The 18,325-nt window shown below is 37.0% G+C and overlaps 1 protein-coding gene and 1 long non-coding RNA gene across 2 annotated transcripts in view; one reads left to right on the forward strand and one right to left on the reverse strand.

Moving 5' to 3' along the window:
- The window catches only part of UBR5 (ubiquitin protein ligase E3 component n-recognin 5), a 135,974-nt gene extending 123,127 nt beyond the window's left edge, over positions 1–12,847 (forward strand). The window contains exons 51-59 of the mRNA XM_045896134.3: positions 98–228; positions 1,634–1,694; positions 4,284–4,459; positions 4,683–4,767; positions 5,987–6,142; positions 6,688–6,801; positions 7,582–7,726; positions 8,940–9,025; positions 12,241–12,847. Of these exons, the coding sequence (XP_045752090.1) occupies positions 98–228; positions 1,634–1,694; positions 4,284–4,459; positions 4,683–4,767; positions 5,987–6,142; positions 6,688–6,801; positions 7,582–7,726; positions 8,940–9,025; positions 12,241–12,453 (1,167 nt within the window). The 3' untranslated portion in view covers positions 12,454–12,847. The remainder of the gene's footprint in view (positions 1–97; positions 229–1,633; positions 1,695–4,283; positions 4,460–4,682; positions 4,768–5,986; positions 6,143–6,687; positions 6,802–7,581; positions 7,727–8,939; positions 9,026–12,240) is intronic.
- LOC135364082 (uncharacterized) overlaps positions 1–18,325 on the reverse strand; it is a 70,078-nt gene that overhangs the window by 10,964 nt on the left and 40,789 nt on the right. The window lies entirely within an intron of this gene.

Here is an 18,325-nt window from a genome sequence, read left to right on the forward strand (position 1 = left end):
GTCTATATTTTCTTCTTCTTTTTTTGGATAAAAGATTGTTGATTTAGACAAGAGGTTTCAGAGTGTAGGGGCAACTAACTTTGTTCATTGTTTACAGGCGTTTGCAAGTAAAATCACTGGCATGCTGTTGGAATTATCCCCAGCTCAGCTGCTGCTGCTTCTAGCAAGTGAAGATTCTCTGAGAGCAAGAGTGGATGAAGCCATGGAACTCATTATAGCACATGGACGGTAATGTGTATAATTGGGAAGGCATTTCAGTTTAAACATCAACTACTTTATTTTTAGGATGTAGGTGCTACCATATCTTAAAATTTATACTATAAAGTACACAACATCAAATGGTTTTATAAGAGATGGCTTAAAATCCACGAGTGAGACAGTTGAGTTTCACATGTATTAGAAAGAATTTTAGCAGTGACTTAAGTTCTAAAAATCTTTTATATACCTGATACTTAGAAATTACTTATAAAAAGTACATCTCAGATTTTCTACCAGAATACCCCTAATGGTAGAGGCCAGCTATTTCAAGGAATTAGGGTATAGTCCCTGAGTTCTTACCATAAGCATGAAGCTTCTTTTAGATACCCTGATTTATCTTAAAAATCCATGCAAGTTTTTGCTTTCTGTTGTGTAATATATTTGTTTTAATATAAAACTTAAAAATACCTAATAATTAAATTATTCTTTTCCCAAGGTGACAAGTAAAAGTGACATCAGGAAGATAAGCCAAACTTACCCTGTGCCTTCTATCCTGAGGCTACTCTAATACCCAGTTTGAGGCTTTTTAGATGCAAATTTCTCTCTTTTCTTCCTAGTCATGATTTTGCACAAGGAACTTAGATTGTATATGGTCCCAGAAATGGATAAGTGGGTAGGCTAAGCACTGAAATGTAACAGCCACTTACCTGTTTCATAGCCTTTGAATGGTCCAAGCCAAAAGACTACTGCTGGGAGGTGGGGGGGGGGGGGGGGGGGGAGACTATTGCTAGAAGTTTATTTTCTTTGCTGGTTATTACTATTTTTCTTCTATGGACTTTTATGTACTGTTTCTTCATTCCTTTTTCCTGTCTCTGGAGGTAATCAGCACCCCAATAGAGCTCAGCCCATTATAGAAAAGGTTATGAGGAACGTGCATTTTGATAAAAAGATTTTGATATATAAGGATTGCTAATTTAGTAGTGTTTTCTGTTGAATGCAAGTAATGTATAATCTATTGATTCCTTTCAGCTGGCTATATAAAGTGAATAGTGAATTAGTATTCTAAAATAATTAAACACACCAAAGAATTTGATTCCTATTGTGTTTGCCTTCTGAACATTTTCTGTTCTTTTACAATGCTCCCTGTGAGCTTGAGCTTCAGTACCCCTATGAAGACTGCATTATTTTGTCTTAAATCAGGTAGCCCTTAGCTCATTATCTTGAATCACACATGTAGCATCTAATGTTTTTTTGTGTATATAATACTGACTTCTCTGTTCCTATAATTGCACTGACTAGTAAGTGTCCTGGATATTTTTTAAAACCTTTAATAAATGTATTTATAAATCTTTATAAATTCAAATGCATGTTTCTCTACACTAAATTCTAGAAGTCTCAATTATCTGGAATGTGAAAGGCTTTTGGTTTGTTTTAGGGAAAATGGAGCTGATAGTATCCTGGATCTTGGATTATTAGACTCCTCAGAAAAGGTACAGGTAAGAGGTGTTTTGTACATATGCTAATAAAGCACTTGGAACTCCAATTTAGCACAGCTTGAATTAAGCTTTAACTTAGAGATGTCATGAATTTCTTGGGGCTTGTTCCTCAAGGAAGAAGTGAGTTGCAAAGATGCAGAGAAAATGAGACATGTGGAGGAGCAGTGAGGAAGGCTTTTTTAGTTCCCTGAGAACTTCAGTGCCAGCCATGGTGGAGCAAACCCAGCATAATCTTATCTCTTCCACTGATTACAACTAAAAACTGAAAAAAACATGAAAAGGAACTGCCTGAGGATTCTGAAAGGTAGACAGTAGCACCCAGATTATAGAGGGAGGTCAAATTGATAAAACAACTGGCATGGCATTATTTCAGGTGGAGAGTAAAGCTGATCTCTTTTATTCCCGTCTTAGTTGGAAGATAGAAAAGGCTTTGAGAACTAAACTGTAATTATTAAACCATTGCCCAGGTCCCAGACTATCCATGGTGCATATATGCAGGGCAGACCCAAAAAGTATAATAAAAGGCTTTGAAAATTTGTTAACGGAAACATTGCACACAGACGATGATATTTCCAGTCTGAATCTAACCAGGTTGTCTACTAAACCCCCAAAACATCAACATTCTCCCTGTCATTTTTTTTTCTTTTTTAAAGATTTTATTTATTTATTTGAGACAGAGAGAATGAGAGAGAGAGAAAGCACGTGAGAGGGGGGAGGGTCAGAGGGAGAAGCAGGCTCCCTGCTGAGCAGGGAGCCCGATGCGGGACTCGATCCAGGGACTCCAGGATCATGACCTGAGCCGAAGGCGGTCGCTTAACCAACTGAGCCACCCAGGCGCCCCTCTCCCTATCATTTTAACAAGACCCAGAGTTTCACAACTTAATATTCAAACAGCCAGGATATCCTCCAAAATTACTCAACATACAAAGAACCAGAAAAGACCCACCAGTTCTCCTGGCAAAAGAACCAGTAGATGCTAACTTCAAGATGACCTACTTATTGGACTTCATCTCCTATTCTATGAGATGGGGGTACCTTTATCTGATAGAATATGAGATAAAATTGGGCGCCTGGGTGGCTCAGATGGTTAAGCATCTGCCTTTGGCTCAGGTCATGATCCCAGGGTCCTGGGATCGAGTCCCACATCGGGGTCCCTGCTCCTTGGGAGCCTGCTTCTCCCTCTGCCTCTCTCTCTCTCTCTCTGTCTCTCATGAATAAATAAATAAAATCTTTAAAAAAAAAAAAGAATATGAGATAAAATTAAGCACTAGTGAACTGAAAGAGGTTCACAGCAGAGAAATATAAACTTTAAAATTAAAAGTGCAACCTCTAGGGATGCCTGGGTGGCTCAGTCGGGTAAGCATCTGCCTTGGCTCAGGTCATGATGCCAGAGTCCTGGGGTCAAGTCCCACATTGGGCTCCCTGCTCAGTGGGGAGCCTGCTTTTCCCTCTCCCCGCCCCCCTGCTTGTGCTCTCTCTCTCAAATAAAATCTTAAAAAAGTACGTCTAAAAAAAATTCAGTAGATAGGTCAATAGCAGAATGAAGATGATAGGAAAGTGTCAGTTTGAAGATAGAAATTAACAATTTCAGGAATCTGTGGGACCATAATGACCATGTCATTGAAGTACCCAGAAGAAAAGGGGAGACTACTACATGAAAATACTTGAAGAAATAGCAGCTGAGAGCCTCCCAAATTTGGTACAAGATCTAGATTTAAAGATTCAGTGAGCCCTAAATAGGATAAAGGGAAAGAAAACTATGTCATATATATTATAATTGAATTGCTGTAAAACTAAGCAGTCAAAGAATAGTGCCTTACATATAGAGAAACGCTGATTTGAAAGACAGTGGATTTCTCATCAGAATGGTACGGCCCAGAAGACAGTGGTTCATCATTCATATATCTAGTAATATATCTAGTAAAAACATCTTTAAGGAATTAGGGTGAAAGAAGCTACCAGTTTCATTAGTGATTTTAAATGGACAGAGAAAGATTTAATAGGCATGAGCTTTATTTTTTTTCTTTTTAAGATTTATTTTTTATTTGACACAGAGAGAGAGGACAAGCGGGGGAGCAGCAGAGGGAGAGGGAGGAGAAGGATCCCCACAGAGCAGGGAGCCCAATAGTGGGGCTCGATCCTAGGACTCTGGGATCATGCCCTTAGCTGAAGATAGTCGCTCAACCAACTGAACCATCCAGGCACCCCGGCATGAGCTTTGTATTATCACAGTTCTAAAAGGATGAATTAAAGAGTGTATTTACATATAAATATAAATGTTGCTTTACCTACCTGACTTCACTTTGAGTGATTTTAGACAACTAGTTCATATGTTCTGTTTTTAAAATCAATCTTGGGGCACACCTGGGTGGCTCAGTCAGTAAAGTGTCCAACTCTTGATTTCAGCTCAGGTCATGGTCTCAGGGTCCTGAGATAGAGCCCAGCATCGGGCTCCACGCTCAGTGCAGAATCTGCTTGTTCCTAACCCTCCCTACTCCCCTTGCATGCATGCATGCTCTCTCTCAAATAAATAAAAGCTTAAAAAAAATAAAATCAATCTTGGGACTTAGTCTGATATTCTATTACTAGGAAAACCGAAAGCGTCATGGCTCTAGTCGAAGTGTTGTAGATATGGATTTAGATGATACAGACGATGGTGATGATAATGCCCCTTTGTTTTACCAACCTGGAAAAAGAGGATTTTATACTCCAAGGCCTGGCAAAAACACAGAAGCAAGGTTGAATTGTTTCAGAAACATTGGCAGGTAAAATAACGCTAATCTTATATTTGAATTTTTAAAAAAATTCAGTTTGAGACTTTTCTAAAACATTAGTTTTTAAAATGTGTATGTTCTTCATACGGATTAGAAATGAGGCTGTAGAAAATTTCTCAAAATACTGTGTGTATATTATGTATGTATGTGTGGGGTTATATGTGTTTTAGAATTATTTTCAAATTTAAATATATTTCCCTGTTTTTATTTTTAGGATTCTTGGACTATGTCTGTTACAGAATGAACTATGTCCTATTACATTGAATAGACATGTAATTAAAGTGTTGCTTGGTAGGAAAGTAAGTGATTTTAATGAACCTAACTGCTTTTACAATTGCAAAAATTTCCTTTTATAGCCATTATAAATCATTTTCAAACATTTAATGACATGGGAAAAATCTCAATACATGGAGGAGATAGCCTGGCAGAGTGGGTGACACTGGTGGGTTTGGGGGTGTCTGACAGACCTGGATCTTGATGCAGACAAATCCCCTCACACCTATGGCATATTTTCCCATTTGCAAAATGGTAAAACTGTAGTGCCTGGTAAGTGCTTAATAGATTTTAACTATTATTATTTGTTCAAACAGGTTGTAGTGGAAGTAGAAGTAGTATTTTATTGAAAAGAGTGTTGTTGGCTTCAAAAATATATGTAAGATGTACAGGAGGGAGAGGGGACAAAAGAATGTGAGAAAATACCACGTAGCATGCTTGATATTTATCTCTGGGTGATAGAATTAGCTTAATTTCTTTATGCGCTTTGATAGTCTGCCTGCCTGCACATTCTTTTTATATGGGGGGGACCACATCCTTTAAAATTAATGTATAATACTAATTATGCAGCTTTTGATTTAAAACACAACTGTCAGTGTTCCTAAAGGTATTATAATGAAATTACTTGACACAAAACAATGAAATATTTTAGTCTTTTCCAGCAATGTATAATATGTGTGTACATATGTATGCATGTACACATATAATGATGTAAACTCTGACCCTATTGAATTCTTAAAGTATTCCAGCTAAAATGTTCTTGTGCAAAGAACTGGATTTAAAGCATAGCAACAGCTCAGAAATGTTGGTGCATTGCCTTTTTAACAAGGTTTATGGGAAAGATGGAATCAAACAGACTCAAGTTTAACCCAATGATATGATCTTGAATAAGTTACTGAATTTCTTCGAGCATCAGATTCATCATCTAGAATAATCTATATTTTATGATTATAATCAAGACTAAATAGGATGTATACTAAGGACCAGCTGCTCAGCATAATCACTGTTTAATAATTAGTGTAGGTTTTTGCAAATTATTTTGGAACTTAAACTCCTCCACTTATTGGCTTTAAATTTTTTTCAAAATATATATTACACTTACTATATTTTTAAAGTTAAATAATTATTAGAGCCAAAGATTAACATTTTACTCTTCAAATCAATTATATTTAGTGGGATATTATTCTTTATATCTTCAAATTAGATAAAATTCAGTAAAGATGTCTCATATGATTACTTTCTTAGGTCAATTGGCATGATTTTGCTTTTTTTGACCCTGTGATGTATGAGAGTTTACGGCAACTTATCCTCGCTTCTCAGAGTTCAGATGCTGATGCTGTTTTCTCTGCAATGGATTTGGCATTTGCAATTGACTTGTGTAAAGAAGAGGGTGGAGGACAGGTAAAGCAAATACATAATTTTCTGGTTCTGGCAAGAGAATTTGGTTAGTCTGTTTTGCTTATCTTATATAGAAATAATTTAGATGGGGAAAGAACAAGAGACACAAACATACAGAGAAAAAACAGTAGGTATCTGGACAGGCACAGAGAGAGATGGAGAGTTAATGAGAGACTGAAAGGTAGAAGAGTTTTTTGTACTTACTTTTTTGCATCTCTTAGATACTTTCAGATACAGAATTATCTTTTTTTACTTTTATTTTTTTTAATTTTAAAGACAGTGGGGGTTGGGCAGAGGGAGAGGGAGAGAGAAACTCTAAGTAGACTCTGTGCACTTAGCGCAGAGCCCGACACATGGCTCAATCTCACTTCCCTGAGATCATGACCTGAGCTGAAACCAAAAGTTGGACGCGTAACCAACTGCACCACCCAGAGGCCCCCAGAATTGTCTTTGGATTTTAGAATTTTAGGAAATTGTTTTATGAACTGTGGACTTACTACTGCTTTGACAAAATTGCTTTTAAATTGCAAGGCTAAATTTTTTTACAGGTTGAACTTATTCCTAATGGTGTAAATATACCAGTGACTCCCCAGAATGTGTATGAGTATGTGCGGAAATACGCAGAACACAGAATGTTGGTAGTTGCGGAGCAGCCATTACACGTGAGTACTTTTTTGAAAGTGTTCTTTGACCTGATGAGGCTCTTTGTATCTTCCTGTGTGGTAAACTAGTTCAGAGTATATTCAGCTTGCCTATCAAAGGTTAAAACTTTTAAACCAAATTAAATTATGTACAGTGTAAATTATACCTGATTCCAGTCCAAGCGCTCTCTTTTCAGTAAAACTCTTTGGAAAAACTATGTAATCATCAAAAAGTCAATTTGGTGAGTAAAAGTTTGGAAAGGATTCTTGTGGAACTGAAATGACTACTGTTTTGGGGTCCTACCACCACCCACGTCTAGGTGACTGACCCGAAGGGACTCCAAGGCAATTATAGTCATAGTTTATTATAGCAAAAGGACTCACAGCAAGGGAGAAATTTCTCAGTAAGCTTCTAGATTTCAGATTTGTGGGTTTTTTTTGTCCTTATGATACCTTTCATAGGATGTGACAGGATAGCATGTTTGACACATTGAAGCATTTTTATTTAATGACTAGCCTGTTATTAACATAATTAAATTATAGTCAGTTAAATCCTGCTGTATAACAATACTATTTCACTTCCGAACCTGTAGCCTATTCATGATGCCTTCCCCCCCAAATCCCCGCCTCTTTTGAATCTATTCAATTCAAAATACAGAACTTAATTTCTTTCTTTCTGGTTTAAAATGAGAACTAGTATTCTTAGTCTGCTAAAATTAGATATTGCGCTTTAACAATAATGCTACATGGAAAATAAAGTACTGAGACTAATAAAAAGGTAATTTTTAAAATATTCTGTAGGCAATGAGGAAAGGTCTACTGGATGTGCTTCCAAAAAATTCATTAGAGGATTTAACAGCAGAAGATTTTAGGCTTTTGGTAAATGGCTGTGGTGAAGTTAATGTGCAGATGTTGATCAGTTTCACCTCTTTCAATGATGAATCAGGTATGGAATTTTTTTAATGTTTACGGAATAAACTAGATAGATATATTTACGGGGCTTAGAAATGCTGTTACTCAGGTGTTTAAAAAGTTTTTTGTCTACATTTTTAAGATATGATTGAACTATGATGGCTTGGCATTAGGTTATTCTTAATTCTTTAATTTTTCTAGGTTTTAAAGAATACATGGTTTAGTATAAATACAAGTAAAAATTCTTCATGGTGAGCAACTACATAAAAGGATTTTTATATACTAAGAAAAAATAATCCATGTGACAATTCTATTGGCCTTTCCCAATTCATTTCTCTTAGACTCTCTAATTGAAGAATTTGTATGGTGTTTGCTCTGTAGAACTGGACCCAAAGCTCACTTACAAAGGTGTAACAACACACAAACACATGGAGAATCTAGAAAGAATAACAAGAGGTAGTGACAGTCCTCCTAGAATAACATATACCTTCAGGGCCTGATTTGCAGCAACTCTGTTTTCAAAGTCCCCTAAGCCTAAGAATAGGGTTTTTACTGTGGCTGTGTAATAGAACACTGGAAGCGCCAAGAAATGAGTCCACGTGTAGTTCAAAATTACTGTGTACATGCAGGTACCATTTTTTCCCCCTTTTTCACATTTTGCAAACAGCTATTTGGATAAATTTTCTTGTTTTTTTTCTTTGTGCTTGGCACCATATAGATTCATTGTATAATAGTTTTCAATACTTGTGAGATAAGAATTTGTCTCATTTACAAACCAAAAACCTAGGAGTTTGGAGGAAGATAAATACCTAAAGCCCCTCCAAATATGATCCTCAGATAAGCAGCATCAGCATCATCTAGAAGTTGTTTAGGAATGCAGAATCTCTGTTCCTTTTCTCCCTCCCCTCAGACCTAGTAAATGAGAATCTGCATTTTAAAAAGATCCCCAAGTGATTTGTAAACTCAGTAAAATTTGTGAAGCACTGGTTTAAGTTCATGAGAAGAATCATGAATTATAGATGGCATTAGTCATGTGATTATCTTTTTGAGGCTGGTGGTTCATTTTTCTTGGTCATCTTAAGTCAGGATTGACTAATGAACTATATAGGTTTTACATTATGCAAATGGTCCTAATTTCCTATATTAGGAATTAGATGTCTGATCCTAAAATTTCAATCTATTTTTATAAGAAGCAGTATTTTAAAATAACTAATATAGTATATTGGATTTATATACTTCATTCTTAGGAGAAAATGCTGAGAAGCTCTTGCAGTTCAAGCGTTGGTTCTGGTCAATAGTAGAGAAGATGAGCATGACAGAACGACAAGATCTTGTAAGTTAAAAATTTCACAAAATTTGTAGAAGATACGAAATTTTAAAATACTGTGTATGATAGCCTTTTAAGTTTGTAAACAATGGTTGGTCTTTTAATTTTGGCTAAGGAAATTATAGAAAGGTCAGAAATACAAGGCAGTTTGGGCGCCTGGGTGGCTCAGTTGGTTAAGCGACTGCCTTCGGCTCAGGTCATGATCCTGGAGTCCCGGGATTGAGTCCCGCATCGGGCTCCCTGCTCAGCAGGAGTCTGCTTCTCCCTCTGACCCTCCCCCCTCTCATGCTCTCTGTCTCTCATTCTCTCTCTCTCAAATAAATAAATAAATAAATAATCTTGAAAAAAAAGAAATACAAGGCAGTTTTAGTTTTTCTACTCTAGAACTGAAAACCTGAAGTATTAATAAAGCCTGTAAGAGTAAAATGCATTTAGCTATTGATATGCTGTCCTTAGTCCCAGAAGATAATACCAGTTCATTGAGACAGGTTTCTTTTTCCCTATAGTGCTTAAATATGCTGGCTGCTCCTTTTATATATCCTTAATCCTTCTGACCAGTGGCAAGTCTTGGCAAAATTTTTGAATAGTATCTTGATTGCTATCTGTATACTAGGAATAGAATAGCTTATGATATGTGGGTATCAAGTCTATGATTTTAATCTTACCTACTTAACTAGAATCATAAACTTTAGTCATAGTGAAAAGCCTACCAAGTCAGTGGAATCTATGTCCAGCCTTGAGTATATAACCGAATTAACCAAATGAACCTGTCCATTAATCTTGAACGGCAGTCTTCTCCAGACTTTGTTTTAGAAATTTGAGGGACATTCCTTACGTGGAAAATCCTAGAGATCCTTTTTACTCGTATTCCTCCTGTCGAGCCCACCTTAGTTCTCAGTAACTAAAACCAGACTACTTGTGGAATATATAAAAATGATCCAATTTCTAGAAATATCCTCCAATTTTGAGAGGGAAAATGGTTAGTTGTGTGGAAAGCAGTTTCCCCTTTACCTTCAGTTGAGTCAGTAACTTATTTTTGGGAGGGGGTTCTGCATTTAGGACTCAATTTTTACATGGTTCCAGGAGCCTTCCAATATTTCTTTCTGCACTACAATGAGACAGGTTTTTCGGTAGTCCTAGCTGTCAGTTGGTTCTATTCTTGGTTTTAGCCACTCTGGGAATTTCTACTTAGGTGGTTCCCTAGATAGATTCCAGGAATTTTGCTTGGTTCCATGTAATTCAGCTTTCCCGATCTTGTGGATCCTAAAGTCTCTGCCAGTGCTAATACCGTATCTGTCCTTTTTGGTTTCATTGTTAGGGTTCTACCACCTATATAGTCAGTTTTTTGATTCAGGTACCTTGTTTCTTTAATAAAGGGGCCATATCAGTTCTGTAAGACATACCAGAAACAGAAATGATTGGCTATCGGGTATAAATTCTAAGGTGTTTAATGGACTATTTTTTTATCCCCTAGTTTTAATGTTCTGTTTTTAAACCAATAAATCTTCAGTTCTCATAGACCCATTAGATTTCACTGCAGTTTCTGCCTTCTACTGGAAGATAAATTTGCTAACTATTCAGTTTTTAAAATGAAAGAAGATCTCCCTTTGTAAAGGGCCTCAGAATTTCCTATAAAAAGCTTTAATTTGTGAGTGTCACTCCTCTATTTGTAGGGCTTAAGCAGTATATCAAGGGGTCTTTTCCCTCTCCTCTTTTGGGAAGAATGCTTCACAGTTGTTGGTTTTATCCTGATGTGTCTGAGAAGAGCTGAAGAACATAACAGACTATTCAGAGCAAACTGTTCTCCCTTGAATTATTAGTCCTGCAAATTATAGGGTATTTTGCGCTATATTTGGGTAAGACTACATAGTTTATTCCCCTCTTAGTCACAGTTCACTAGGAAAAGTTCTGAAAAGTCTTGTAGTATATTTCTCTTCTTCCAGCTTTTGGGATGTCCAGCAATGGTAGCTATCTACCCTGGCTAACCATATCCATCTTTGGAGAAACACTTTTAAGTTTGTTCTTTACTTGTAAAATGAGTGGATTGGACCAGCTTTATCTCTAGAGCATCTTTTATAAAGTTCTTTGAAGAGACACTTAACAGGGATTCTTTTTCTGTCCCCTTCTGTAGAAGTTAGAGGAGATTTCTCATAAAATTATTCTTCAGGAAAGCAGATTACAGTTGACCCTTGAACGGTGTGGGAGTTAAGGGAACCAACCCACTATGCATTTGAAAATCTGAGTATGTTTTGACTTCCCCCAAAACTTTACTGATAGCCTGCTATTGACCAGAAGCTTACCAATAACAGTCCATTACACATATTTTGTATGGTATTATATAACTGTATTCTTAAAGTAAGCTAAAGAAAATGTTAAGAAAATCATAAGGAAAATACATTTATAGTACTGTATGTGGTATATTTATAAAACAAATTTGCATGTGGTGGAGTGTGCAACTCCTGATCTTGGGATTTTGAATTTGAGCCCCACATTGGGTGTAGAGATTACTTAAAAAAAAAAAAAAAATCCACATGTAGGTGGACTCATGTAGTTCAAACCTATGTTGTTCAAGGGTCACCTGTAGTTCATTTAGGTTTTCTAGTCACTCTGGGATATTGGATATATTTGTCTTTTTTAGTTGTGCATTTTGGAATGCATTAGATTTAAAAAGCCTTACCTTTAATAAATAGGAACTGGGCGCTGTAAGAATGTAATGTGTGTATATATGTACAGATCAATGAGGAATGAGACAAAGTACAGAAGTTAACATTTATTTACACGATGTCACACAAAATAGATGTGTAGTGAAATTCAGTGTTAATATGGCTTATTGCATGGATTTTTTGTATGTAGATACTCCCCAACACTAAATGTTATCACAATATAGCACTGAAACTACTGGATTATTTTGCTGGTTAGATAAAATGCAGAACAACTTTTTTGGAGACCTTGTGCCTATTTCCACTAATAAAGACTTTAAAAGCCACTGGAGAGGCCCACAGAGAAACTGAGGACCTTGAAATAGTCACTTTTCCACATACCTGACACTTTTTTCTTTTCTGACCCTGAACCATTTCAGTACAAGAAATAAATTTAAAACCCAGTTCAAAATAATATCCCTCTGTAGGTTTTAACATAAGAATGGGGTTCTCTGTATATATTGCCAGAATTAATGTTAATCTGTTAAAAGCCAAAATTGTAATTATTATATTCCTGTTTAGGTTTACTTTTGGACATCAAGCCCATCTTTACCAGCAAGTGAAGAAGGATTCCAGCCTATGCCCTCAATCACAATAAGACCACCAGATGACCAACATCTTCCTACTGCAAACACTTGTATTTCTCGACTTTACGTCCCACTCTATTCCTCTAAACAGATTCTCAAACAGAAGTTGCTACTCGCCATTAAGACCAAGAATTTTGGTTTTGTGTAGAGTATAAAAAGTGTGTATTGCTGTGTAATATTACTAGCTAATTTTGTAGATTTTTTTCCATTTGTCTATAAAAGTTTATGGAAGTTAATGCTGTCACACCCCCTGGTGGTACCTTAAAGAGATTAAATGCAAACATTCCTTGCTGAGTTTGTAGCTTAAAGGCCTGAGGAGCACTAGCAACATTTGACTAATGGTTTGCTAGTCAACAACTTCTGGGTCTAACCCCAGCCAAAGATGACAGCAGAACAACATAATTTACACTGTGATTTATCTTTTTGCTGAGGGGAAAAATGTAAAATGTTCTGAAAATTCACTGCTGCCTTTGTGGAAAGTGTTTCAGCAAAGGTTCTTGTATAGAGGGAATAGGGAATTTCAAAATAAAAAATTAAGTATGTTCTGTGTTTTCATTTTAACTTTTTTTATGGTGTTTAATTTGTGGTTGGCTGCAATTGTGTATCATGTATATGGAACTTGTAAAAAGTTCTGGACATTCAGATCTTAGAGATGAAATCACTTTTACCTATGAAAACCACTTTTATTGCGGTTTATTTTAGCTGCATTGAGCTCTAGGATATTAAATGATATCACTAATATTTTGCATGTAATTTGTTCATTTGAGTAAGGGCACTTTTTTGTACATATGATGGGGCCAATGCACAGTACTTTATCACAACTTTTTTTTCTTTGTATCCCTATTTCAATGAGCAGTCAGTCAGGAGGTTACTGCACTTCAGTTCTAATTAGACATTTGTACTAAGGTATTTCAGTTATGTAAACTCAGCCTGGGCACTTTCTGATAACTGTAAAATGTTTTATAAGATCATGATTATTGAAGATACATTTTGGAAAATTTTAAATGTTCGTGAGCAGCTTAACTACTTTTGTATCTAGCCTTTTTTAAGTATCTTGTTACATTTACTTTTTTAAATAAAGAAATTACAGAAGAAATGTCAAGTAATATTGAAGAAACAATAGTTTTTATTTATGTAGTTGTACATTTTTAAACTAAGGGTAATACACCAACATGGTTATGTGCATAAAAATTTTTGATTTAAAGAACTGAAAGTTTATATACACATGGACTATAAGAAAGAAGAAAATCAGTCCACATTTTACAGTTAGCAGAGAATCCTGAATGGCACTGGCCAGGCCACCTTTTCTTTTTACAAATGAGGGAAGTGAAGTGTGACCCTTACTTGGCATAGGAAGTTAATTCACTTATACTTAGTAACTAAGTGACAAGTTCTTTTTTGATGACCCATTAATTATGTAGCCTAGGACCAATATCTCTAAATTCTTGTGGTTTTAGTAGCTTTATTCAATGGCATAAGGAACACTGTTTTCTCACTAAGTCTTCAAAAAGTGACAAACTAGTCACTTTACATATTGAAAATGAGAGAAATTCTCTGAAATCTCTACCTTTCAATTCCTTTAAGAGGACTCCTGGCCTTTGGGATATTTTTCATATTCAAAGGCGCTATGCTTTTATTATATAACTTCCTGCAGAAGACTGAACCATGTGATATTCTCAGCCCTGCTGACACAATAAATATTAAAAACTAAAATGATAGTAGTGAAACTCATTGTATTACTTAAAAGTTACACAACATGCTGTATTAGATTTGTGTAAATTAACCAAAGGTTATTTTACAAAGTGAGATACTGGTTTTTATGTCTAAATGCTATTTCTGAATAAATGAAATAGTAGTTAGATTAAGAGCTAATTATCATCAATGTGTCTGGAAGAGATAAAATTTATATATCACCTTAACTTCTGTATGCACATGATGGGATTGATAAAATATTAAATGAAAACAAACTAGATATGATTAGGACATTTGAAACCCTAATTGTGAACTTATTTTTAATAGTTACTGAAAGAATGAAAATATTTAAAATAATGCACAATGTCTTAAGTCTTCCTAAATCAAGATTTTGGTTAAAATGCTTTTAGGACTATTAAAAGCAGAGGTTTTTTTTTTTTTTTTTTTTTTTTTAAGTAAAGCATAAAATGGTTCTAAATGGAAAATAAAGTCATGTAAAATAAAGTTCTCTTTTGGTCTTGTTTAGTGATTAAGTCTAATAGAATTGAAAACAAATTTAGGAAGAGAAGACCAAGAATGAACTTTACTGAGGGGTTTTCAAAATTTTGCTACTTTTACCCTTCCCCCCTACCTAAACCATCTGTATCTTGACTATCCAGTATAATAACAGCTTACTGAGACAGACTTGAGGTTTTTAATAGTATGATATCACTATTTAATACTTGCCCCTGAATGTTTCTCTTCTAAAGATGATTATTTTTGTTTAACAGTAGCCAGTGATTTCTAGGTCTGAACTCAAACCAGATCTTCCCTTGAGGTAGTAGTTCTTATGCTACTCTCTGCATTAAGATTCCCTGGTAGAGCTTGTTAGTGCACATTTCCTAATCTTTGCCCATTCTTTCAATCACATTCTGATTCAGTAAGTCTTCACTGGAGTACGGAAATCTTTATTCTTAAAACAGCATCCCAGATGATTCTGAAACAATGCCCAAAGAACATTCTTTTTCATGAATGTAAATCCCCCTGTTGTCCTTAGAGCCAAACTTCTCCTACCTAAAGCCTATGGAAAAATATTTATGTCAATCATCTAGTCCTGGATTAGATTCCTTCTCCTAATAAAGGACTTACTGGAAGTGTCTTCAATAGGCTGGTTGAAAATATTTTCAGTGTTTACATTAACCTAAGCAGGTAAGGCATGGACGGAGATTAATTCTTCTCTAAACATCATTTGATTAATGTAGAGATGTATTTAAAATGTGACTTATTCATCTCAAGATACTTTATAAGCAAATTATCTTGTTACCTCTCTTCAAATTAAAAAAAACTGCATTGCTATGACTGTGCAACATGAAGTTTCTCTTAATTACTAACTTTTAGTCAGTACTTACTACGTGCCAGGCACTTTGTCAAGTGCTTTACAATATAGTGTCTCCTTTTATCCTACGAGATGGGGGCTGTTGCCATCCTCACAGACCGGAAACGAGACACAGGTTAAACAACTTGCTCAAGTTTACACAGTTAATAAGTGCTGAAGTGAGATACGATACTAGGCATTCTGGAGCTTACATTCCTAAACATTGGGCTATACTATTTTGTGGAAGGTATGATTATAAATAAGCAAGTTAAGTTAGTCATTAAGGGTTTGGGGGGTGGGGGGGTAGGGGGGTGTGTTGTGTATTTTTTCCTCCATACCCTCAAGCAATGCACCAATACTAGCACAATTTAACTCATTCTGACACTATCTATCTGAAAATAGCATCCGATTCTACAGGTCAAGGGCTCAGTGCCACAAAGGCTGCCCTTCACTTCAGATGTCAACTGCAAGCCCAGGTTGTTACTGATACTTACGACTGACAAGCTGTAAATCAGAGGTTCCTGAGAACCCCTCCTTGGGTTTGAATGATTTGCTAGAGTGGATCACCAAATTCAGAGGAACATTTTGCTTACTAGATCATTGGTTTATCATAAAATGGTCTAACTCTGGGGGCGCCTGGGTGGCTCAGTTGGTTAAGCGACTGCCTTCGGCTCAGGTCATGATCCTGGAGTCCCGGGATCGAGTCCCACATCGGGCTCCCTGCTCAGCAGGGAGTCTGCTTCTCCCTCTGACCCTCCTCCCTCTCCTGCTCTCTGTCTCTCACTCTCTCTCTCTCAAATAAATAAAATCTTTAAAAAAAAAAAAAAAAAAAAGGTCTAACTCTGGAACAACCATTTCAAAGATAAGCATAGGACAAAACATGATTAAAGGGTGTGGAGCTTCCATGCCCTAAGCATACGACTTTTCCTGCATCTCTGTGTTCACCAACCCGGAAGCTCGCTGAACCCTGTCCTTTGTGTTTCTATGCAGGCTTCGTTACATAGATTAAATCATTGGCCCTTGATGACTGATTCAACCTCCCACCACCTTCCCTTCTCCCAAAGTGTGTGCACACGCACGGTGCGCATGGGACTGAAAATTCAAACCGTCTCATTACATGGGATTCCCCCTGGCAACGTTGAGGTGTGGTCCAGAAGTTACCTCAGTAATATAACAAAAGACAACTCTACCACTCTCATCACCTAAATTCCAAGGGTCTTTCTCCTTTGCCAGAAAGGAGGACAAAGACCAAATACATATTTCTTTTTTTTTTTTTTTTTTAAGATTTTTATTTATTTATTTGACAGAGAGAGAGATAGCGAGAGCAGGAACACAAGCAGGGGGAGTGGGAGAGGGAGAAGCAGGCTTCCCGCCGAGGAGGGAGCCCGACGTGGGACTCGATCCCAGGACCCTGGGATCATGATCCGAGCTGAAGGCAGACGCTTAATGACTGAGCCACCCAGGTGCCCCAAATACATATTTCTTACTATAAATCACAATACCACAGTCCACTCCTGGGTCTTCAAACATGGATACTTTTATAGCAAAACAAAAAGGTCAGAAGATACCAGCATATTACCAGAATCCCATTCAGTCATTAATAACTATCCAGTCCATCATCCTATCATGAAAAATGTCTCCCAGGGCGAGACCACTCAGGTCTGGAAGCTTCCACTGTATCTTGTCAGGTTCCAAAAGCCGGAGTGGTGTCAAATATATGCCTTCACCATTTCAGGCAGCTGGTGTCATCAAGCTAAGAGACAATACAGTCTCTTGCTCCGAGCCTCTTTCTAGGTGTTAATGTAATATTGGATTTCCCGCATTACATAACCCATTTATTCATTCTTTTACCCACAGCTACTGTTTTTCCTTTTCTCCATTTATACCAAACTTTTCCACCTTTGGAAGGGACATTAGTTTTGGCCACTGTGCTTGTCTAGATTGCAGGCACCAGTACTAGTCTAGCAAGTCTCTCCCCCTCAAGTCCACTTCTGTTCAGATAAAGTAAGGTTACACAGGTGTAAAGTTACTGGACTATTTTTACTATCAGGCAATATAGCTGAATTTGGTTAGCTGGAATTTGGCAGATGGGGTGAAGGTAAATCCTGCCTCATCAGGCCCTTAGAAATTGTGACATAAAGATTAAAAACAGTCACAGTTTCTTGCTTAAGAATCACCCCTGCTTCCAGCCCTTGCAGTTTCAATAGCCCGGATCTATGACCAATGCATCAAGTAGGAGGGAAAGAAAAAAATGGAAGTGACGTGGGGAAGAAAGAATATTCACACCTTCTCCCAGCCTCTCTTCCCCAGATTCAACAAAAAATAACAGAAATCTATCTAGTAGGGACACTTCTTTACCCCCACTCATGTTAATGTTGAGCGTCAGCACACACTCATAAAGGCATAAAAGCCAGCCCTTCATCCCTTTATATACCCATTTTAGACAACCAATGTTTGTTTGGTTTTTTTTTTAAGATTTTATTTATTTATTTGACAGAGAGAGCACAAGCAGGGGGAGCTGCAGGCAGAGGGAGAGGGAGAAGCAGGCTCCAGGGAGCTCAACATGGGACTCCATCCCAGGACCCTGAGATCATGACCTGAGCCGAAGGCAGACACCTAACCAACTGAGCCACCCAGGTGCCCCCATTCCTCTAATTTCCACAGGACTATACTCCATACGGGCATCTCTTTAATGGGCCAGGTTTCCCCACTGGTCATTGGCCACTGCCAGGAAGTCAGTAAAAACCCAAACATACGGACTTTTTACCACTGTTCAATTCTTCTATCACTGCACAACCAGACTGATCTATTTTTACTTTCTTTAATCAGAGTGGTGGCTTCCAAACAATGTCATCCATTCACCTTGGAACTGCCATCCACAGACCAAGCAGCTCTTCACTGATCAGTCAAAAGGTGTTTATAGGGCACTATCCAAGTGACAATAAAATTCAGCAGCTTCTCACACAGTTCCAGA

This window comes from Mirounga angustirostris, unplaced genomic scaffold (assembly GCF_029215605.1).
Source record: "Mirounga angustirostris isolate CCGP_5_RB_7025 unplaced genomic scaffold, mMirAng1.0.hap1 SCAF_4, whole genome shotgun sequence".
NCBI lineage: Eukaryota > Metazoa > Chordata > Mammalia > Carnivora > Phocidae > Mirounga > Mirounga angustirostris.